The sequence below is a fragment of the Nilaparvata lugens genome, chromosome 9 (assembly GCF_014356525.2).
Source record: "Nilaparvata lugens isolate BPH chromosome 9, ASM1435652v1, whole genome shotgun sequence".
Lineage (NCBI taxonomy): Eukaryota > Metazoa > Arthropoda > Insecta > Hemiptera > Delphacidae > Nilaparvata > Nilaparvata lugens.
This window is the reverse complement of record NC_052512.1, coordinates 21828770-21853663: the sequence shown is the minus strand read 5'-3', so window position 1 is coordinate 21853663 and position 24894 is coordinate 21828770. Positions and strand designations below refer to the sequence as shown.

Sequence of the window (24894 nt, the reverse complement as noted above, 5' to 3'; positions counted from 1 at the left end):
AAAGCAGTGGAAAGCAAGTTAAAAGTTCAAGATAGGTTGAAACGCACAAGGTCTATAGATACAAGGTTTCTGCAGACCTTGGAAATGCATTGAATTTTGTGCATTGCTTGTAGCAGCTGACATCTAAGTTTACAGTGTTGTCAAGTGCATTTATTAAGCTGCACCAAAGTTATTAACAAAATGTTTATTTTTCCATCCTTATAGATTCTATTAGATTAAAGGTGCTTGACAAACACATATGCACATCATGTGTAGGCCTATATAGGCCTATGATAAGTTATGTCATAGCCACCCAAAGACCTTAAAGATGCATCTCTTTAAGGTCTTTATAGCCACCAATTCAAGGCCCTGACCTACTATATTGCAACGTCGCAGTGTAGACCAATAGTGTGAAAAAGTGTGATCAATACATGATTGGTGAAAAAGATCAGCTGGTATTTTTTCAAATCTTTTTTATTACTATTAAAATTTTACAAAATTTAATAGTAATGCAACATCAAAGAATGTGAGTGTTTTTTCACTTTAAAGTTTCACAAAATTTAATACTAATAATAATAGTGAAAACAAGATGGATAACCAACAACAGAAATCTTTTTTACCAATCATGTATTAGATTCTAGGCCTACACTGCGACGTTGCAATATCAAAGGCCAGGGCCTTGTATTAGAGGTGGCTATGATTATGTTCAATCCAATAGTATATAAGGACGAAAAAATAAACATTTTGTTGATGTGACTAAGGAAGTGAAGTGTTGATGATACGAATTATAGAATAATTTTGAATATGTTTATTTATATAAGCATAATAGAATAAAGAAATCATTTCAGTTATGAATTAACTTTCTCATGGAGGTTGGCGGAATTATTTTATGCACAGGTATGAGCCTAGCAAGCTGAGCCTACCTTGTGTGGGACCGTCTTCAATTAACGAGGAGAACGTGTGACTATGATCATAACAATTTAAAAAACGAATATGAATGAAGAGAAATATATACATTTCCAAAAAAAATTAATTGTAATAGGGCAATTCAAATATACTAACAGCTAGATTTGATAGATCCAAAAATTATTTACAAAACTTGTCATATAACTAAAGCTGCATTTACACCAAAGTTATTAACAAAATGTTAATTAACCCTTATCGATTCTATTAGATTGAACATCACTTATCATGCACATGATTAACATATGTTAATCATATATAATTAAACATATATATGTTAATCATGTGCATGATAAGTTATGTTCAATCCAATAGAATGTATAAGGATTGAGTTATCAAAATTTTGTTAATAACTTTGGTGTAAACGCAGCTTTACCGTACCGTATACAATATTTAATTGATCTACAACAAATCCGAATACCATACTGATTCGTCTACCCTCTCTGTCAACTATTGATCTATTCCTAAGCAATGATTTGTGCGTGATTGACAACGACGATAAAATTATTTATACAAAATTATAAGCTCATCTGACACACATTTATTCAATAAGTTGTATGAACTGTAGCTACAATGACAACAATAATATTCACAAGTTTGCTTGAATAGCCTATGTATGAATAGAGATGATAATTTATACAAAATTATAATCTCATCTGACACAGATCTATGGCCGATAAGTTGTATGGAACGGTAGACAATGAAAGGTCTATGTATAAAGGGTATGTGAGTGGTGAAATGGTGAAAATAAGGAAGTGAAGTGTTGATGATACGAATTATAGAATAATTTTGAATATGTTTATTTATATAAGCATAATAGAATAAAGAAATCATTTCAGTTATGAATTAACTTTCTCATGGAGGTTGGCGGAATTATTTTATGCACAGGTATGAGCCTAGCAAGCTGAGCCTACCTTGTGTGGGACCGTCTTCAATTAACGAGGAGAACTGGAATCATGGAGCATTTGAAGAGAAATTGGAAATTCAGTTTTGTGGTGAGAAAAAAGGGTTATCAATGAGTAAGAGCCGACCCTGGGAGTTCGAGTAGAGCAAGGTGTGGTCCATTATTGAACTAATTTAATTAAATAAAATAGTTTAAACTAAAAATAAATATATAAAAAATCTATTGTGAAAATTATAGCATCTAAAAAATTTTTATTTTTCATTTTAATAACAATTTCGGAAAAATGTCACGTTTTTCGGAAAAAATGCCACGTTCTTCGGAAAAAAATGTCACGTTGGAATAGTTCATCCTATTGGCTCACTGGTAACATTTTTAAAGAAATCAAAGCACTATCTATTCAATTTCGATTTTGATGAGATTGAGGAGTTCTTTTTCACATGAATTCTTTTTTACATTCCTTAAGGAATTTCTTCTATTGCTTCCTAGGGTTCTAACAAGATTTTTAATAGGATTTTTATTTATTATTTTTTTCTTCATTAATTTATTATGACTTTAGTTCATATATTAATATATAAATGTATATATCCTCAAATTCTTCTTAATTTTCCTAGAATTGTATTATACTTTTTGGTTTCTATAAATAACTTCTGTAATGTTCACTCCTTTCAATTCATTTTCTGTGAATAGACAAAGATTTTCTTTAAAAAGTTTTTTCGAGGCTTCTGTCTCTTGCAAAGGTCAAATAGTTCAATTTTCAAAGTAGGTAACTTCAACTCAGCTAATCGCTTATGAAGTTCCTTAACATAACTCTGACGTTACATAATGTTTTTGTTAGTTTTTAATTATTTTTATTAATATAAATGGAACTAGAAGATAATATTTCATTATGTATTTTAGTTTCTTTTTCAAAATTACTGTACTGATTTGTTAAGTTTATTTATTTTTGTTTGTGGATTGTCAGTGTTATGAATAAATTTCAATTTCAATTTCAAAAAAATTTCAATTATTGTGAGTAGTTGAAATAGTGAGGTAATTGAAGAAATGGAAGTTATGATCTATTGTAAAAACTAGAACATCTGTAATAACTAACACAGTTTAGTGAGAGAGACATTCAGAGTTATTTTAATGACCGATTCTGATAAATCTGATGAAATAAAATATATCAGATTCCGATATTTATTTGATATGTACTGTATTTACATAAGTACCTATTTGTGGAATCACAGGTGTAGCCTGATGAGCTATATACAGAATGTTTGTGTGAGTAAACATCATACGGTACCTACTTCAGAACCTGATAATGTAAAGCTGCGTCTACACCAAAGTTATTGACAATAATGTAAATAACTATATCCTTATAGATTCTATCAGATTGAATGGAACTTGACAAACACATATGTTCATCATGTCTATGATAAGTTATGTTCAATCTAATAGAATCTATACAGAGTAAGTTATTAACAAACTGTTTATTGCTCCGTCCTTATAGAATCTTTTAGATTGAACCATAACTTATCATATACTGGAATGTTTTTTTTTATAAACAGGGTTCCGGTCTGGTCTATCTGATCATTTTCGAAGTACCTTATGATACTCTCCTACGGGAACAAACTGTATATCTTCAATAGTGAATGACATATATTTGTAGAGAATAACAGCTATTGTACAATATTATTGTAATTTTTGATGGATTATTTAGTATGGATTTTGTTGAGTCTTGATATCTAATATGCAGTTGATATAAATAGTAATCAGATTTCATTCTATTATGGGGTTTATCATGAACCAGTTTACTATAAAACTTTTAATATGAAGAATTAATATGAACCAGAAGAAGATTATTATCTAGCCTACTGTGATTTTTATTCACAGTTTATTATAGAGTGATGCACACTTATTATTAAACGAAAATCCCAATTGAATGCTGTAAATCTCCCCGAAGACTTCTGCTTCTGCAAATATTGACAACAGGGTAAACAGCTAGATGGAAACTCGATTAATTGAGATTTTTGTTTAATAATAATTATTCATTAATTAGCATTTGTCCAAATGCAACTTCCAATTTATTCCCATCTGATGCACAATTATTTGCCGAATTCTTAATCTTATCGACTCTGCCATATTAGATTAGATAATTCATGCAGGTTAGAAGGGATATACCTGTATATTATGGTCGTATACAATGCATGCACATGACATTTTTTTTCAATACAGTCATGCAATGGAAAACATGATGAATGAGTTGGATAAATGCAATAGTTATAAACGTACTGCCTGTTTGGTCTGATTTCAATGTCATTACATGTATTATTATCTATATAAATAAAAATCGAGCCTCAAATTTTGACATTCAATAACTTTTTTATGTGTGCACCGAATTTGATGATTTTTGTTTAGTTGTGTTCGTTATGTTAAGGACCAGGTTTATGGCCTATCAAATTTATAATCCGACTTCAGGACTCTTTCCTACGGTCCTTCAAAGTTTACATGACAATCCTTATGGGAGAAGATTTCTGAGCTAGCCACACACAGAAATAAAAATCAGCTGTTATAATCATTACGTGATCCAACAGCCTTCGGTAGATCTGTTTTTCTACTTTCTTTCTGCTGATTCATAAAACTTTAATTCTCAATAATGCCACGGTAAGAACGACATCCAAACTTGGGTCGTAGAGCTCGGAATGCTGTAAATTTAAAATATTCACGGGAAAATCAGCTGCACGGAGATATACTATTCGATTCCAAGCAAGCTACATTCAACTATGATTGAACTATAATTCAACTATACAAACTGCTGCACAACTAACTAAGCATATAGGTAGTCCATATTGAGATATGAATGGATAATTTTCATAAAAATATTGTGCATCAGATTAAGCTAAGGCTAAGCACATCTGAGGAGGCGCAGCTTGGTGATACAAAGTGTTGATCTTATGGAGATTGCCTTATCACACCGTTCCACGACATGTCCTATTCAGTGTGTGTGAGTTCTTCCATTCAAACCAATGAGTAAGAAACACCTGGATGCAAAATGCCGCATCGCGCCTCCTCAGGTGTGCATCCAGCTAAAGTTTGTCATGAGATTTATTACCGGTACCGGTAGGTACTAACTATTTGGCGGTACGAAGATCGCCGGGCCAGCTAGTACAAAATAGATTTTATCTGTAAAATCGGTGTGTTTAATTCGAAACCCAGATCAGTATGTTTGTGATTAATTAGTTTGTCTGTTTAATGATACGATTATGAGTGCATTCAGACTGTTCCTACACATTTTTTACAAAAATTATTCTCCTATTATAATTGAAAATAGATATAATTCATCACCTAAATAATCTCATCCAACTCTAGAAATCACGTTCTCTTATTACTTTCTAAAATATTTTTGTAATCACAGCAGATAAATAAATTTCAACCCTCACAACTTGAAAAATGTAAATAATTCCATTCATTCATAAACTTTTCCATTTAATTTTTCAAGAATTTATTCATTTACTTAGTTTGATTACGGTATGGTTTTGATTCAATCCTTACAGATCGGAAAAGTGTCAACGTTCATTAAATTAAAGATTTTTTTATTTTAAATTTTCGTGAATTTATTCTTACTCAGTTTAAATAAAGTCGATTGGGTATGATTATCAAACCGATTCAAATCCGTGTGCTTTTAGGGGATCCATTATTAAATTATCGATTCATTGGTTTTATAATTTTTCTATGTTGTTAGCAAGATTTTCTGTGCGTGAGTTAGTAATAAAATGCGTAATGGAATAAGATGATAAAATTTTTCACTTTGAGCCCACACTGCTATATTCCACCAACAGTTAAGTACGGTAGTGTAAGTTATTGGAACTTTATCCAACTGAGCTATCCAAGTCCGCACTTGATTAATAGGAATATTGTTATAAAACTGAAATTTTAAAGGTTTATAGGAAAATTATCATCAACAAAAATTATAGAACTACTGAATAACAAGAGAAATGACTAAAGTTGTTCTCAGTTTTGTGCAATAACACATTATCGAACTATACTGTATCTATTTACAATCAAATGTCTGAAATAGTGGATTTATGTCTATCAATTATGTACATAATTATTTACCAACCAAAAAATAGTATTCCAAGTTTTTCAAAATAATTAAGAAAATGATTTGCTTTTTACAAAATAATTTAGTTTTTACTTTGAGAACAGGCAACAATCCTACATTCACTTCATCCAAAAAAGTGCAAGCTATATACACATGAATGATATTGCAACCAATAAACCATATTATCAAATATGAAATCAGTCCCAAAATGCGCATATAACCTGGATATATTTATAGGCTATTCTGTATATTCATGTGCTGTACAGTATTACTGAACAACAGTAGAGTATATTTCAAAGATTACTATTACGAACCAGTAGTCATGCATTGGTACTGTATCTATACTATTTACAAAAGTTTGGATAACAGAATGATATTATGGTGGTAAGTTACTAATGGAATGAGTGTTGAGAAAGATTGACTTTTATGAAAAATATCTTATCAATTGAGGTAAACATCCAATATATAAATATTAGCTTGTAACTATTAACATGTATAAAAACTAGTACTGCACCATACATAAAAATGGCAATGCATTTATCAATGTGCGAGATCTTTTATTTATTTGATTTACATAAGTGGGACAACAGTTTGTTGCCTAATGTAGGATGAATTTATTTTATGATTATTCTTTTTTACTGGAGTATCTCATGTTATTCAGGCGTTGCAAATTATTTTTTTTTCTAAATACCGTATATGAAAAATTGTGGAAAGTTAATTGTCTGTCACTTGGTAGATAAAGCTTACTGGCTGCTTTTACTGGCTCCTAGTTGATGAGCTATACTCATTAGCTTTGAATGTAGCCAGCTATGTGTATGTGCTTTGGATGAAAATAGTTTTCAAAATCAAAGCAGACTTCTGTAGTGTTGGACTCATTCTAAGCAGTTTAACAATATTGCAATATTGCGTTTAAAAATTACCGTACTTAAATATTATTTATCGAATTAATATGGCATCAGAATCAGAAGTATTAATGTTCAAAGTCAGAGGCTACCAAAAATTTCAATTTAATTTAGTGTAGCTTCAGTTGATTTCAACACAAGTGAGTAAAGAGTTTGTTCTACTCAAGGTAGAAAAATCCATCAAATGAATTGTAATAGCAATATTATCAAAGTAATCTAAGGACAAATTACATAACATTGAAAAGACGCTGCTCAAGTGCTCCGTCGCGCAATGGAATTCAATTGATTTGACCATTCACTGAATCACAGGACCCAAAATCATTTAATTCAGGCCCATGCTTTCATTATATCTTCATAGAAATTAATAATTTCAATAACATCATCAACAATTATTATGTTACTCTGGTCATCTCAAAAGTAAGTTGCACTAGTTTTTTATATCCGCGCAGTTGGCAGGATACGTCTGGCATTCGCAGTGGACTTTTGTCTGGGTGTTGTGATAGCACTGTAGAATTCCTAAGAGGCCGCCATGACTTATTTGTCAGTTGCGATCAAACCACTATGGAGCTACCACTTACTCCACCATACTCCCCTGATCAGGCTTCAAGCGACTTTCGCATCTGATTCCATAGCTGAAACAACACCTTGGGGGAAGACACTTTGCGAACGAAGGGAATCTCATACATGAAGTTCCGACATGGCTAACCAGTTTGGAGGCAGAATGGTATGACACTGAATTAAAAAAACTTATACCACGATACCAAAAATGTTTTGAAATTAAAGGAGATTATGTAGAAAAATAACTGATACAATCATGTAGTTTCTCAAAATATCCTCTTAAACGAACTATGTGCGTTATTATATTTTTTATTTAATAGTGCAACTTACTTTTTAGAATTTGATAGTTGTTCTGTTCAAACAAAGTTGTTCTACTCTCTCAGCTATAGCAGCAGCTAATCCTGCTTTATGATTTCAGATGCAATCAACTGATGAGTGTTGTAGATTTGATCAATAGGATAGGCTTCATCAATATGGAATTACGGCTTCAGATACTGATTGCCACACAATTTTTTTTAACATTTTGAGCCACAGATGCCAGTGAACATCTATAACATTTTCAACTAATTAATGACAACACGGTAGGCTACTAAAAATATCAATCCCAAGATACAAGGTTTCAGGATTTCATTCAATGTAGAACAACCTTCCGACCTATGATGCATGATAGGATGGATTGGAAGTTTCAATTGAGACTGAAAATAAATTCAATAAAGGATTATTATCCACTCTGAATTGTTATCAGTCTGTTTTCTCACAATTTTAATGGAGTTGGGTATAATTGTTTTGTAGGGCAGTGCACATAAGAAAAGTGCAGTTCTTTCCTCATCATGACTGTGATCATAAACTCCAGCTTCTTTACATTCGCCTGCAGATTTTGTTATTAATTTCCCCGAGTCTGTTAAACAAGTAACATAGGCATACGATTTTGAATTGTCAAATTCTGCAGGGAACATTTTGTCAAATATTGAGGGCTGTCTTGCTTGATCAGCACTGGATGAGGTATTTTTCGTCACCCCTTCATACCTCCAAGTAGTCTCGTTCCTTATTAACACATCAGTTTCTCCTGTGTATTCCATGGCAAATTCTCCATTTTCCGATTGTAAAATTATTCCAGGACTTGGTTTAGTGGAGTTGACTCCATTCTCTTGATTTAACTTTTCAATTACTTTATCCTCCTCAATTGTTTTTGATGTTTTGTTAGAATTTTGTTGCCCTACCTCTTTTTCATATTTAAAAAAACTACAGTCTTTCTTATTCATCGATGAATCTTCTTTTGCTCTTTTCCAAGAAATAGGACTATCCGTGGAGAAGTTTGCCTTCATTTTTTCTTGTTCTTGAATTTTCGGTTTAGCTAAATATTTAGCTTTTCGCTGGGCTGATTTGAATATGTAATCTATTGCAGTTTTCTGAGAGAACTTTTGTAAATGTTCACTTGAATCTTCACTTGAACTCATTTGATCTGATTCGTCATCTCTTTGTCTCAAATTTCTGGCAGTGTTACCAACGTGATACTTTTTTCTTGTCCCTTCACATACATTATTGTTTTGACTTATTTCTGAAGATCTGCTCTTAACTTGTTCAACAGTATCAACTGACAATCTTCTAGCATTTATTTCAACTGGGGTATTCTTGATATCAAAATATCTCATCCGCTTCCAATTGGACATTGCTGAATCATTTTCAAAAGAAGAAGCTCTCTTTCTACCAAGTATAGTTGAAATTTTTGTATTGACTACACCATTCATAGATGTATTGTCAAAATATGTGCTTGATTTCTTCTCAGCTCCATGTTTTGCTGAATTCACATTTTGGTCTGGTTTTTCAGTGAATGATTTGTGAGCAAAGGATCTTTTAGCTCCATGTTTAGTCAAATTTTCATTTTTTGAAACATATTTTGTATAACTTGAACTTGAGGGTTCTTGTGACTTTCTGCCTGTGGCTGAACGTTTCATGGATGATTTGTCAAAATTTGAAATTAAGGATGTTCCAGCTGTACATTCTACATTCTGTACTGACTGCTTATAATTTCTTGTAGCTAATTCCAAAGAATCTTTAGATGAGCTATTCTTAGCTTTATCTTTTCCATATTTGACCACATTGTCTGTTGCTGATTTTTCAAAATCAGTAACCAATGTTTTGACCAGATGTTTTCGGTTTGTTATCTTATCAACAATAGTTTTACCACTTTTCATTGTTGATGAGCCTACAACTCTGTTCCCAATTTGCTTCGGTAGTTTGACTAAAGATGCTTCTTGTTGTACTGACTTGTTGTCGGTTCTTGTTGAACTGACTTTATGCGAACTCTTTCTTGGCAGTTGAGCAGTTTTAGCATGTTTAACACTGGTAACTCTCAACCGAACATTGTCTGGATTCTTTTTTGTCGTTTTTTCCCCAGTATTATCAGCCAGTTTGCTGACACTCAGTATACCTCCACCCTCTATTTTAGCTTGACTTGAATATTGTCTTGAAGTAGTACTTCGCATTTCAGCCACTATATCCCCTTCAACATTTATTGATGGTATTTTCACAGAAAATTTTTTCCTATTCATATAAGCCTCGATTGTACCTAACTTGATGAGCTTATTCAGATCTATTTTCACCATTATTCTTAAATTATTTATATCAGTAAGTTCCACATTTGATGTAACAAAGTCAGTGTGTTTGTTTGAATGCTTTACACTACTGATGGCCCATTCTCTACCTGTGATCATTCTTTGTGTTTCTTCAGACTCGATAGCAACAACATTTTTGTTCATGTTTTTCTGAAACGTTTCTCCTTGTCTGTCACCATGTTTATCACCATTATAATTCATACTATCCGCTTCAGTTTCAATATCCTGAACAATATCCTCCATCTTGTTCTGAAAGCATTCCATTGTTTTGTCTGAAGATGTTCTTGTATTTTTTTCATCAAAATTGGAAATACTTGCCTCAATATCCTTGTCAATTGATGGCTCAACATGTTCAACAACATTATCTGTTTCATCTTCAACATCTATTGGATTTTTCCCAACTTCATCACACTTTTCACTCCCAATGTTTCTTTTTAGTTCGAAATCATCTATATTTTCCTGATCATCAGACATCACAACATTTTTCACTGACTCTTCAACATCCTCACAATCATTATCTGCTCCGAATTCAATAACATTGGAATTTTCCTCGTGAAAACCTTTCATGGAATCATCAGCATGTTCTTCTTCACTCAAAAAAACTACAGGAACACCATTATTTTCCTCAAAGATTCTTCCAACATGATCATCATTACAACATGGCTCCATTTTAAGAGAATTCTCATCATCATCATATTCATTTTTCTGTGACTCTTTAACATGATCATTATCATTCATATTGGCTTCAACCTTAGTATCTTTGATATTTTTCTCATGACCATCATTACTACATAGTTCTAATTTAAGAGAATTCTCATCATCATATTCATTCTTCTGTGACTCTTTAGCATGATCATTATCATCTACATTGGCTTCAACCTTAGTATCTTTGATATTTTTATTAATATCTTCGTCATGATGTTCTGTCCAATCAACATCCCCACAATCACCATTTTCTTCAACCAAAACTTTATTCATACTCTTGTCAACATGCTGATCATTATCACGAGTCATTTTTGAGGAAGTATTATCATTTTCTTCAATTTCAACGTTATTGATATCTCTCACTATACTCCTGTCAAAATTGTTCACTGCTGATTCCTCACCAAGCTTGCAATCACTATTTACATCAATACCAATTTCATCAATAGTTTTCTCAATGTGTTCTGGATTACTACTTATGATTACTTCAATCCCAATACCACTGATAACTGCTTCAATGTTCCCATCAAGATTTGTATTTTCTTTATTGATTCTACTATCAACATCACTGATGGGTTTTTCAATTTTCTTGACAAGATGGCTATCACTTTTGATATTCTCCTCAATCTCAACTTCATTTGTATTTCTCTCAAAATCCTTCTCCTCAACAATTTTACAATCATCATTTTCTTCAATTTCTATGATACAATCAGTGTTTTGTTCAATTTTTTTCCGCTCCTGTTCATCATCATCTCCAAGTTGTTCAATCTCAACGACATAACTATTTTTATCAATGATCTTGTAAGAATTCTTCATTGTCAAATTGGGATAATTTTCATCAGTAATGCTCAGATCAACAACTGTGTTATTCATCGTTTTTTCATAACCACCTACCTTATTCACAGTCCCACGTATTTTATTCTTTGTATCATCAGTAGTTTCATTTCCTTCTTTCCCCAAGTCTCCATTACTAGGCCTATTGCCATCACCTACAATCCTATCAATAGCTTTTTCAGTAATAGCCACGAATTTCACCACGTTTTCATAAACAATACTTATATCGTTGTCATTTTCTTCTACTGCTTCCACAATCACGTTGGGATGACTCAATTTTTGGTCTAAAGTAGTCACAGTTTTCTCAGTGCTGTTATCATCCTCCCCAGAGTTGCTCAGAATTCTTACAGTGCTTTCTGCAGTTTTCTCATTGAAGATTGCAGTGTCCTTAGAATTCTTAGCTATATCAGAGTTTTTAGTGTTGTTGTTGGAAGTGTTGTCACTAATGTAGGAGCTGTTAGCAATGTTTTTAGTATTGCTAGTAGGATTGGAAGTGTTGCTGGAGCTTTCAGCAGTTACGCTTGAACAGTTTGCAGTATTTTCAAAACTGTTGCTGATAATGTTAGAACTGTTGTCAGTATGGGTGTCAGTGTTCTCAGTGATGTTAGCAGTTTGGTCAGAACCATTGTCTGGATTCTTTATTGTGCTGTCAACAGTATTTTTAGAATATTTGTCAACATTGTTTGCAGTCTTAGTACTTTCAATGTTAACCACATCGTTTTCTGCATTTCTCGAGCTGCTATTGCGACTTTTTGCACTCTTCCCTGAATTATGTTCAATTTCACCAGAATGGTCTACCATCGTCCGAATATCCCCTCCAGAATAAAAGCGTTTCTCAACAACCTTCATATTTTTTTCTAAAGGCTTTGTTCTCATTGATTTGTTGGAAAATTTATTTTCCTCATCAGCATTGTCATTATAATCTTCTTCATTATCATCATAATCTTCATCATTGAATGATCTTCTGAAGAAAGAGCCATATCCCATATCCTTTTGCTCATGTAAATTACTATCCATTTTGAGCTGATTAAGATGTCTTTCAAAAGCAAGTGCATCGTTAGTTTTGTAACCACACTTGCAGACACGCATGTTCCAATTGGTATGCTGCTTGATATGTGCATCCATTTGTCTCAGCTCGGCACACTGATATTCACAAACTGCACAGTAGAATGACTTGCGCATGTAATGTTTCCTGATGTGAATATCCAGTTCACGCCTTCTTGATGTCTTGAAGCCACAGAAAATGCAACAGATCTGCGAACTGTCTGTGAGGTTGTGGCTTTCTTTTGCATGCTGAATCAATTGTGCTTGATTGGGATACACGCGGCCACACTTATCACATGAAAACTGAATTTGTTCATCACTGGAAGGCGTGACATTCATGTTACCAGTACATACCCTGCATTTATCCTGGGTTGTTTTGTCATTTTCACCAATGTTTCGATGTTTCAACATGTGAGAAATCATATCAAGAACTGGTAAACATTCAAAATCACATTTTCCACATTTCAGTATTTCGTACATGTGCTGGTTAAGATGTTGCTCCAACGAATCCAGCTGATCGAATCCCAAATTGCAAAGGCCACAAATATAAGGGATATTTTTGTCGATGTGCAATCTAATGTGCCCTTCCATGGTTGACTGATCAGTGCAACGGAACAAACAAAACATACAGCTATATGACGGCACAACTCCATTGATAAAGTGGTCATACATTGGATAGATATAATTACTAGGAAGAGGGCAACGCAGGTTTACCACTGTTTGGAATGTTCTGTTGAGATTCGGTTGCTGATTCAGTTGCAGTAAGGATGGAGAGGAAGAGAAGTTGCCAGGTGCTGAAGGTGTCACATCAGGTAGCACTAAGATTGGAGGGCGGAGAAGAGGGGTTGAAGTAGAGGGGGGTCGGACCATCTCTGATGTTGGAGCGTTTCCATTACCACTTCCTAATTGCTGTTCACTGGAATTTCCCCTTGGTGATTCTGGAAAAATTACAATGAATTAAATAAAAAGAATACATCTATAAACATTTGATGATACAATTCCATTTGATGTGACAAAAACAATCCCTATAGAATAAAGTGTTTTGAATACTAAAAAAGTCATGTCAAATTACTCCTCATCAATGTATTTGACTGATTTCAATCTACTATTGTATATAGTTTACGTTTTGTACTTTTAAAACTGGATTGGTAAGGTGATAGAACTGGCTTTGTGGTCTTGAAGCATCTATAGTTGATAAGACCATAAGGGACCTTCAAATTTAATCACGGTATCTGACAGAAAAATGAAACTACAGTTTTGAGAAGAGGGATGCTACAAAGTAGGCTACTGCGTGCTGGTTTCCGAGCTAAGGATTCAGCCAAGTTCTAGGCTGGAGTCAGAAAAATGGCTTTCCAAAACGGGACGTAGTCGCAGTCCACATTTGAATTAAATTTCGAAAAACTAGAAAATTGAACAAAAAATAAAATAAAGAGAAAATGGTGTAACGTTTCAGCTATTTCGATTTATTTAGGAATGTTTTATTTCGTCAAGGAAAGACGTTTCCAATTATAGAAATGAGAAAATAAAGATTAGGTAGGTACCATGAAAACTGGGACTACGCCCCGTTTCGGGAAGCCAATTTCCTGACTCCAGCTGTTTAAAGTCTAGAACTTAGCTGAATCGCGAGCTCAGAAGGTTTGAAATACGAGGGTACTGTGCTATAGTGAGGTCCATGTTATAATGGAAGTGCAGTAGCCTAATAATATAACAGCTTTGCTGATTCTATTCCTTGCTTTCTATAGAGGATATTTGATACCGGTATATCTGATGTGATATATTTATTCATTAATTATTATTCATTTATACATTCATTCATTTATTCGTTTATACAATTACAATTAAATTATGAAAATATGATAAGGAAGGAACAATAGGCTTGGCCCAAAACTATACCATTTATACATTCATTCATTTATACTGTAACATTACATTTTTTCTCGATTGGAATCGAATCTTCAATTCGAGATCTATAAAACTTTATAGTAAATATCAGAGTAATCGATATATGGACAACTTTTTGACTGAGAATTTATCGTAAATGATTGTGTTGCATGTTCCATGGTGTCACCGAGGCTGAGTTGACAGAATTAACAGATACATGGATTATTTAAATAGAGATGATATATAAATTTAAAATAACAGTTTCAAAATAAAGTTTTATTGAGAACAAATGTAAAATGTGAATTCTAAACTTGTAATTTATAATTTTTTGGTGACGTGTCCGTGAAGTCGTCACTGGTTTGAGGTGTCTTTTGCTCTTTGCTAGGAGGCTTGCTTCTTCTCTAAAAATGATGGCTGGCTGTGTGTTCTAATTTTGTGCTCTCTGAATATTTTTCTGTTTAAGTGAATTTTTAATGTTTTAAATTGAGTTTTGAACAGTTTATAGTGTTCTATTTTTGTCTATAATTATTTCTTGTGTTTACAAGCCTATAGCCATTGTTTTTTCAACTACATAAGTGGATAAGTATTTAGCTCGTAATGATTTTAGATGCTTAAGTGTGTAAGGTATTGTTCTTTGTGTATTTGTGTAGTATATTGCCAAAATTCTTCTGAAGATTATAAGTTGGTTTGCTCTGAAAACTGGATTTCTCATTCATAGGCGATAGATCCATTCATAGTTTATCAAGAATCTATTACATTGGAGCCGATAACTTTCCTTAGGTTAATAGGTAAAAAATTGCCATCCAACCGATTTAGGAGAAATTGGTAGCACGGCAAATGTTACCCCTGGTGTGGGACTCAAACTACAAAATATATCCCTGGTTATAAAAAATTATTGGTAGGATAGATATCTTGATGAATTATGAATGGTATACTGCTGAATGGGAGGTCAGTTCTGGAGTGGTCAAGTTTTAATGAATAGATATCAGTGCATATTACAAAATGGCAAACATTAAAAATGATCTGAATCTTATAGCGTTCTTAACACAAAGGTATGATGAGCAAAATGCTAAGATTGATAATTTGAAACAAGATCAAAATGCTAGGTTTGATGATATGAAGCAAGAATTTGCTAGCATTAGACTAGAGCAGGTTAGTATAAACCTTCTATTGAAAGATGCACATGAGACATTGATTGATAGTCATGAAGATGAAAACAAATTGAAGCAGGATGATAGTAGTGTTGAGATGCAAGGTCAATTAGTTCAAGTTTCAGATAATGTAGGCCTAGTTACTGTTATTAAAAAAGTAAATCCTAGTGAGATAGTAGAATTGAGTAATGTAGTAGGTAGGGAGTTGTCTTTATTGAAAGTCAACAGTAAAGAAAGTAGTATTGCCAAATTGAATGTTAGGAAAACAGTAAATAAAGTGAATGTTTACATGAGACAGGTTTCTGTAGAGGTTAGGAACAATGTAAACAAAATCAATCTTGCTTTGAATCAAGTTGATGAATTCAACTTTCAACTGAAAATTGAAAAGGTGTATGCAAAGCATTATCTAGTGAACATGACTGACTTTTGTAAGCAAAATGGCTTTGTTGAAACAAATGAATCCATGTATAAAATCATGTTCTTGAAGAAAACAAAGCACAAAGTCTCCATTGATGTGTTAGTATTCAAAGGTTGTTTCAAGTTGCTTATTTACAAGATGATGACTGTGAATTACATGATGAAAGGGTACTCCCCAGCACACAATGATTAGGAATCCTGTGTTATGCCAGGATTCAGAATAGCATAATCGCTACGCAGTGTATGGTAAGAGTCCATAATTGTGTCTTTTTTCTTTCCTGTAGTCTATTTTTCTTGGCCCTTAATCTTTTCAAATTTCGATTCTTTCCTGTCTTTGTGTAATGTTCAGTAAAATTCTTCTATGATGCATATCTTAACCAATCTTGTCCATAGTCATTTAAATTTGTATTTTTTCTGAAATAATATTGAATGTTGAAATAGTAGCTTATTTTCCTAATCTTTAAATTGTTGATAAAACTTAACTTTTCTAAAATCTATCCATTGTAGTGTAAATAATTGTTTGCTTGCGGTATATTTTTTCATCATGTATTACATATTTTAATTATGTCTATTTTTTCTTGTCAAGTATCATATTAGGTATTTAGGTTTTTCAGAGCAAATTATGTCCCATTTTCTCATCTTTCATTGCATATCGTGCCATAAGCCATATGTAATCAGGTTATAGTTTTCTTCTGGGCTTTTAACCCATTTTGCATTTTATTTTTTTTTTGCTGTCCAATACTTTGGATTTTTGGTAGACAAGTAGGTGTGATTCTTTTAGAGGTGTGGGCGTGAACCACATATGGCTGGACTCGATTATCTGACCTACTTGTTTGCGATATAAAAACTTTAAGACTGCAACATCAAATGTTTGTAAAAACTTTTGCATACTTTTGTTTTTGTGGTCCGATACTAGAGTCTGCTATCACATTGCCTTACAGACATCTAGGAACTCTCCACCCAGTCACAATAGTCAACATATTTTTTCCTTCACCAGTTGTTTTTGTGGGAGTGATAGCTCACAATTATAACAAATTAGAGTCATACTTGGAATCTACAAAATTCCATAGTAGTATATTTTATTAAATATACTTCCTTATGAAAGTTCAGTACTGACATGTAGGATAGGCTCTAATTAATCTTTCTCTTCCTTGTATTATTTAGGAAATTTATTTACCCAATTTTCTTTTTCTCTTGTTTGTATTTTTTAGGGAACTTATTTACCCATTATCCATCTTGATCATCTTTGTATTGTAATATTGAAATGTTTGTACTTATTATACAGTTTTCAAATTCTGAATTTATTTAAAAAATAAATGGTTCAATTTAGAACATGCTGAAATTTAATCTTATGTATAAATTCTTTTGTTATAATGATAAAACTTCAAAATTTGAAGGTATTAATGAATTGTGTCACCATATATATGAGATGTATTGATGAAAGTTAACTTGAATAATAATGTTTTCATTAAATAAAAACGTCTTGTCATATTATTAATTGAAATGAGTTAAAGGTTAAAATTTCACTAAAGTTTCTGTAATTGATGTCTTTTTCCAAATTTAAAAAAAAAAACTGTTTATTCTATAAATTTTGATATGATTGATTATCACTTGAAATGGATGCTGGAGTGTATGTAGAATTTTTAGTGGGGTTTGTTGATTAGAGTTTTGCTGGTATGTGATTGTTTTTTGAGATGGAAAACCATTATTGCCTAAAGAAGTGTAAAATCTGACAAAGCATTTATTGTAACGGTTCCACTTGTTACTCGTTCCACTACTACGTAGACATCATGTCATCATTTTCCGTCTGCGCTGTCCGGTGACGTCACAGTCACGGTTCTACGGCACTGCTATTATCAAGTTGGTTTCCTATATTATTCGTCGTGTTATTTGTCGTTTCAATTTTAATATTTGTACTATTCGATTTTTTGGAATTTAATTTGTCTTTAGGCATCTTACTTACTAGATATTTGTTACTTTTTCACCAAACGTTTGTAAACGTGTTATGTTCGTGGATGACATTTCCGTTTTCGTTTTTGTTGCTGAGCGTGGGTCTGTCTTCTTGTCTTTTGCAATGGTTCCTAGTCGAGAGTGCATCTACGCTCTCGGTCTAAACCTTTTATCCATATTCATCTGATCTACGAAACGTTTTTAAAGGTGGATTATTCTTTCAAATTAATTCATTTATTCTATTCTTCAATTGTGATTCAATTATTCATCGATTTCTTCACTCATTTACTCTGATAAACTTTGTCAAAATTGCAACCTCGTGTGGGCGTTTTTTGCTATTTATCGGATCTACGGAACGTTTTTAAAGGTGAATTATTCTTCCAAATTAATTCATTCATTCTATTCTTCAATTGTGATTCAATTATTCATTGATTTCTTCACTCATTTACTCTGATAAACTTTGTCAAAATTGCAACCTCGTGTGGGCGTTTTTCGCTATTCATCGGATCTACGGAACGTTTTTAAAAGTGAATTATTCTTTCAAATTAATTCATTTATTCTATTCTTCAATTGTGATTCAATTATTCATCGATTTCTTCACTCATTTACTCTGATAAACTTTGTCAAAATTGCAACCTCGTGTGGGCGTTTTTCACTATTCATCGGATCTACGGAACGTTTTTAAAAGTGAATTATTCTTCCAAATTAATTCGTTTATTCTGTTCTTCAATTGTGATTCAATTATTCATCGATTTCTTCACATATTTACACTGATGAACTTTGTCAAGTTCACAACCTCGTGTGGGCTTCAATTGCCATTCTTCTAACAATTGGCTTCACCTTGTGTAACTCAAACTTTCAAGTTCATCATCTTTACCGTTTGGAAATCATTCTAAAAATTCCACAACTTGAAAGTCGGATTATTCATTTGGGATTCTACATGCTCCTGCCTACATTTCCACTGGGGGATTGGCCTGCTGTGGTGGATGCTTCCATTCTTGTCATCGCATGGCCAGATCACATCGTCGCTTGCTGATGTCCTGTTCCTTTGGGTATTGCGGATTCATTGCCTTTCTGCCTGGCTGCATCTCCTCTTCAAAATTTTATTCAGGTTACGTAAATCGTTCTATTCAATTTTCATTTACGTATGTACTACATAATGGTTTTATTGATGTCTATCTTGACATTCAATTCACTAAGGCCACTGACGCCTATTAATTCATTGGATTTGACAGCTACCCTTTGCTTTACAAGTGATATTCTGAGGCCACTGACGCCTATTAATTGTTTTGTTGATGTCTATCTTGACATTCAATTCACTAAGGCCACTGACGCCTATTAATTCATTGGATTTGACAGCTACCCTTGGCTTTACAAGTGATATTCTGAGGCCACTGACGCCTATTAATTGTTTTGTTGATGTCTATCTTGACATTCAATTCACTGAGGCCACCGACGCCTATTAATTGTACTATTGATGTCTGTCTTGACATTTAATTCACTGAGGCCACTGACGCCTATTAATTGTTCAATTGATGTCTAACTTGACATTTACTTTATTGAAGGCCTTTGCCGCCTATATTTTAATGTACTCTATTTGTTGAGCACTATCTACAGCTCATTGTCATTCGTTATTATTCCTTTTGTACTATTGATGTCTATCTTGACATTTAATTCACTGAGGCCACTGACGCCTATTAATTGTTCAATTGATGTCTAACTTGACATTTAATTTATTGAAGGCCTTTGCCGCCTATATTTTAATGTACTCTATTTGTTGAGCACTATCTACAGCTTATTGTCATTTATTATTATTCCTTTTGTAAATCATTGTCATTTATTATTATTCCTCTTGTAATTCATTAAGATTGAATTTTGCAGCAGTAGCTTTTTCATTATAGCACTCAATTTATATTCGCAATTCAGGTATCATTAATATTACCTTTTTGATTATTGTCAGGCTTCAATGGTCATTAATGTCATTGACCTAATCTCATTTAAATTTTGTATTTCTCTAACGTTTCATCACATGTTGTAATTTTCCCAATATTTTTCAACTCAGTCTTCTTATAATTGTTTTTTGTATGTGGCCATCTGCCTATTATTATTTTATTATTATTAAATCTTATCTTGTTGACTCATTTAGTCTTTTATTGGCGTACTTACCACACTTCAAGCTATCACTATCAGTATTTTTATGCACAGAATTCAAAGATTTATTTGTAGGTATTAATACCAACTATCATTCACAGTCCACTGCCCTGACCTTGGATTCTGTCATAAAAATTGGTTCATCCGGGCCAGATTTTTTGATCCATTGTTTACCTAGGATAATTGTTAATTGGACCAATTGGATAAAAATTGGTCCTCCAGCCTGTTTATTTTTGATCCAGTGTTTACCTAGGATAATTGTTAATTTTTATTACTCATTTCTTGGTCCATTGAACCTTAGGGTTTCAGTGACCGTGTGCCTAATAGTCTAGCTTGACGCCAATGATTAGGTCCCACTCTAGAGTATATTTTATTCCATTGTACCTTTGTATGTTTATATTGTTTAATATTAAGCAATCACACACTTGTTTCAAATTTTCAGTACTGGCTGCAACTCAAAGCACGCTGCAATGTGTATGCACCAGCTATCAACTATCTTGTACCCTGAGAGACTGAACCGCACTGAACTGGTCACAGACAGCTATTGTGCATTGAGAAAACAGCACACGGCAAACTACACCGCCTTGCGAGCTCGCTACTTGACTTGCCACACAGCAAGCTTGATACAACGCGCCTCAAGCGCACAGGCGTGCCTCTCTGCATACTGGACCAGCGCCCAAAGTTGCTTATTGGCGCAGCAATTGCATTGCTACAGTGTAGTATCGTTTCGTTCACTCAGGTTTTTCTGTTAGTTTTTAAGCATGTCCGATCATGAGGAAGATTCACTTCCTGAGCCTTCTGCTCTTTCCAATGCAAGAGACAATTTACACCACGAAATAGATTGGTTCATAACCAACTATAGCGATTATGTTGTGGACACTGAAGCCACTTATTATCAATTGTTGACTGTCAAAAACGAACTAGGTTCGCTCAGAATTAAGTATGATAAGATTCATGAACAGTTATGGAATTCAGAGTTGCAAGCACAAGACACTTCAACTCATTTTGAAATACTTAATAAGTTTATCTCCATTACCTCTAAGGCAAACGCTGCATTAACTGCTTTTGAAAGCAGACAACACAACAATGAGGCCACTGCTGGTGCTTCCCAGCGGCCAACATCTCAAAACTCACATTTGGCAAATTTTCAGTTGCCTCAGATTCCACTTCCACGCTTCAATGGGGAGCTTTCAAAATGGCAAGCATTCTCAAGTGCTTTTACCAATATTATTGGTAATCAGGATAATATTAATGACTCATTGAAATTTTTCTATCTTCGTCAATCACTCAGTGGTGAAGCTCTTGCTAGAGTGGAACACATTGAAGCTGACGAAAATGGTTTTCAGCTTGCATGGAACCTCTTAAGGGAGAGGTATGACAATAAGAGATTAATTGCTGCCAGGCACGTCACAGCAATTGAATCTCCTCCTACCATAAAACGTAACTGTCCGCAATCATTACGGGCATTCATTGACTTTTGCAAGTCCCACATTACTGCGCTCGAAGCGCTTCAACTTGGAGTCCAAATCAAGGACTTATTGTACATGCACAAAATGTTGTTGCAGTTGGATACTGCTACTGTTTGAGAATGGGAAAAGAGTGTTGGTATACACAACATTCCCACCATTGATAAATTTTGGAATTTTTTGGAATCACAATGCAAAATCATGGAAGCTGTTGCTTCAAGCTCAGCTAACCATCATCAAGGAAATGTACAGCAAGGTACATCCAACTCGGTTGGTGCTCATAGCAAGCTGAAGTTCAATCAAAATCAATCGAATGTTCAAGCTAGGATGCAGGTTACTACCTCTCCTATGTCACCTTGTAGTTTTTGTAATTCTGTTGGTCATTTTCCAAATTGTTGTAATGAATTATTGAAGTTGCAGGTTACTGATCGTTGGAATGCTGTCCGTGACAAAAGGTTATGTTATAATTGCCTCAAGCCTTTCACACCCAATCATGTTTGTTCGGACAAATCGTGTACACTTTGTGGCAAGAGTCACCACACTGTTCTTCATAGGTTGTATCCTCAATCACGAGACACTCAGCCTACTTCTAAGGATAAGGTAACTTCAAATGTTATTCATTCTCAATCTTTTGCTCCCTCCAAGGGTAAGAATGCAATTTTGAATTCTGTCATGGTTCAGAATGCGGAAACAACTAAGCAAGCTGTTTCTCATGCAGAACAGCCTCAGAAGAACTCTCATGTCACAATGAGCTCCACCTCGTCACTGTGTTTGCAACAGCAATCAACTGTCGCTTTGTTACCTACTGCCTAAGTTTTGGTTCAATCTTCTAGTGGGGAATTTATTAAAGCAACCATGCTTTTAGATTCTTGCTCTGATTGTAATTTGATGTCAACTAAGTTGGCTGAAAAATTGTCACTTGTTACTTTGTATTCTGACACTTTGATTCATAGTGTAGGTGAGAATAAGACCAAATCATCTATTTCTCATTCAGTTTGCTTGTCTCCATCTGATCGTTCGTGGTCGGCTGAAGAAAATTGTATTGTAGTTGATAGCATATCATCTAATGTTCCTAGTGTGAACATTGATCTTTCTAAAATTTCAATTCCTGTTGAACTCAAATTAGCGGATCCATTGTTTGATCAGCCTAAGCCTGTAGATTTGTTACTTGGTGCTAGCATATTTGCATCTATACTTCAGCCTGGTAAATTATATCTAGCTCAAAACGCTCCCATTCTTCAGAAAACCAGTCTAGGTTGGGTCATATTTGGTTCTTGTAGAGCTATTCGTCCTATTGCAGCACCTCGTTCGTGCCTCCCCGCTTCACCTGTGGCCGCTCCCCGTGGGGTCATGTCAAATTTTCTAACTTCAAATGATGTCTCTCATCAGTTAGAGAAATCAGTTCAGGTATCAGTTCAGGAAATCAGTTCTCAATCAGTTCAGGTATTAGCTACCACTTCTTCTCATAATGATGTTATCTCAGGCATAATTAATAGTTGCTCCACCTATCACAAAATTGTTTGTACAACAGCATATGTTCTACGGTTCATTCATAATTGTAGGAAACAAAATTCAGTCGCTCCGCGCTTTGGTCAATTAGCTGTCTCTGAAATTTTAGAAGCTGAAAATTGTATCTTCAAATCCATTCAAGAAGAAGCCTTCTCTGCTGAACTTAAAGCATTGCATCAAAATCAGGAGCTATTGCCTAATAGCTCTATTAAAGCCTTGTCACCATTCATTCACTCAGATTCACTGCTCAGAGTTGGTGGACGTTTGCAGAATGCAAATGCTTCCTTTGATTATAAACATCAAATATTGTTGCCCAGCAATCACAAATTCACTCGTGCATTGATTGTTGCTCACCATCGTCGTCTAAGTCATGCTGGTGTGCAGGCCACCATGGCCAGTGTAAGACAACGATTTTGGTTTCCCTCCACCCGTCGCACCATCAAAAGTGTATTGTGGCATTGCATAATGTGTTTTCGCTTTTCGGCTCTTCGTTCTGAGCAAATCATGGGTAGTTTACCAGCGGCCCGCGTTCAGGCTAATGTTCCCTTTTACAATTGTGGTTTGGATTAAGCCGGTCCTATTTCCATTCGTGTAGGCGGCCCCAAATCTCATACTTCTTTTTTAACCACTCTTCAGAAAAAGGGCAAATGGCTAAACAATTATGAAAATTTGAAGGTCGGTACGGTTGTCATCTTGAAGGATCCTGGTTCCGCACAGTCCACTTGGAAGCTGGCGCGCATTACTGAAGTTCATCCCGGTAAGAACGACAAGGTTCGAGTTGTCACTGTTCTCACTCCCTCCGGCACTTTTAAGAGAGCTTTTTCGAGTTTAGCACCTCTTCCCATTGATGAGGATTCTAGTTAATCCCCTTGCTCTGTGGTTCATTTCGTATTTTCAGGTTTCATTGTTTTTTCCCCTGGTTCTCACATGGGACCCAGTTTTCAATTTCCAATTGCCTTGCCAGATTTTACATATTTCTTACCTTTTCTTATTGTGCCATACCCCCGTATGACACAAGGGGCCCAGTTTATGTAAAATCTGACAAAGCATTTATTGTAACGGTTCCACTTGTTACTCGTTCCGCTACTACGTAGACATCATGTCGTCATTTTCCGTCTGCGCTGTCCGGTGACGTCACAGTCACGGTTCTACGGCACTGCAATTATCAAGTTGGTTTCCTATATTATTCGTCGTGTTATTTGTCGTTTCAATTTTAATATTTGTACTATTCGATTTTTTGGAATTTAATTTGTCTTTAGGCATCTTACTTTCTAGATATTTGTTACTTTTTCACCAAACGTTTGTAAACGTGTTATGTTCGTGGATGACATTTCCGTTTTCGTTTTTGTTGCTGAGTGTGGGTCTGTCTTCTTGTCTTTTGCAATGGTTCCTAGTCGAGAGTGCATCTATGCTCTCGGTCTAAACCTTTTATCCATATTCATCTGATCTACGAAACGTTTTTAAAGGTGAATTATTCTTTCAAATTAATTCATTTATTCTATTCTTCAATTGTGATTCAATTATTCATCGATTTCTTCACTCATTTACTCTGATAAACTTTGTCAAAAGTGCAACCTCATGTGGGCGTTTTTCGCTATTCATAGGATCTACGGAACGTTTTTAAGAGTGAATTATTCTTTCAAATCAATTCATTTATTCTATTCTTCAATTGTGATTCAATTATTCATTGATTTCTTCACTCATTTACTCTGATAAACTTTGTCAAAATTGGAACCTCGTGTGGGCGTTTTTCCCTATTCATCGGATCTACGGAATGTTTTTAAAAG

The 24894-nt window shown here is 34.1% G+C and overlaps 1 protein-coding gene across 2 annotated transcripts in view; it reads right to left on the bottom strand.

The window, feature by feature from the left end:
* Positions 1–6918: 6918 nt before the first annotated feature.
* The window catches only part of LOC111059875 (MATH and LRR domain-containing protein PFE0570w-like), an 82633-nt gene continuing 64657 nt past the window's right edge, over positions 6919–24894 (bottom strand). Inside the window, exons 4-5 of one of the 2 annotated variants that reach the window (XM_039435630.1) lie at positions 10882–13520; positions 6919–10752 (exon numbers count right to left, since the gene is read on the bottom strand). In XM_039435630.1, the coding sequence (XP_039291564.1) occupies positions 8095–10752; positions 10882–13520 (5297 nt within the window). In that variant the 3' untranslated portion in view covers positions 6919–8094. Of the gene's footprint in view, positions 13521–24894 lie in introns of both variants that reach the window. The other variant, XM_039435628.1, reaches the window with a different exon arrangement.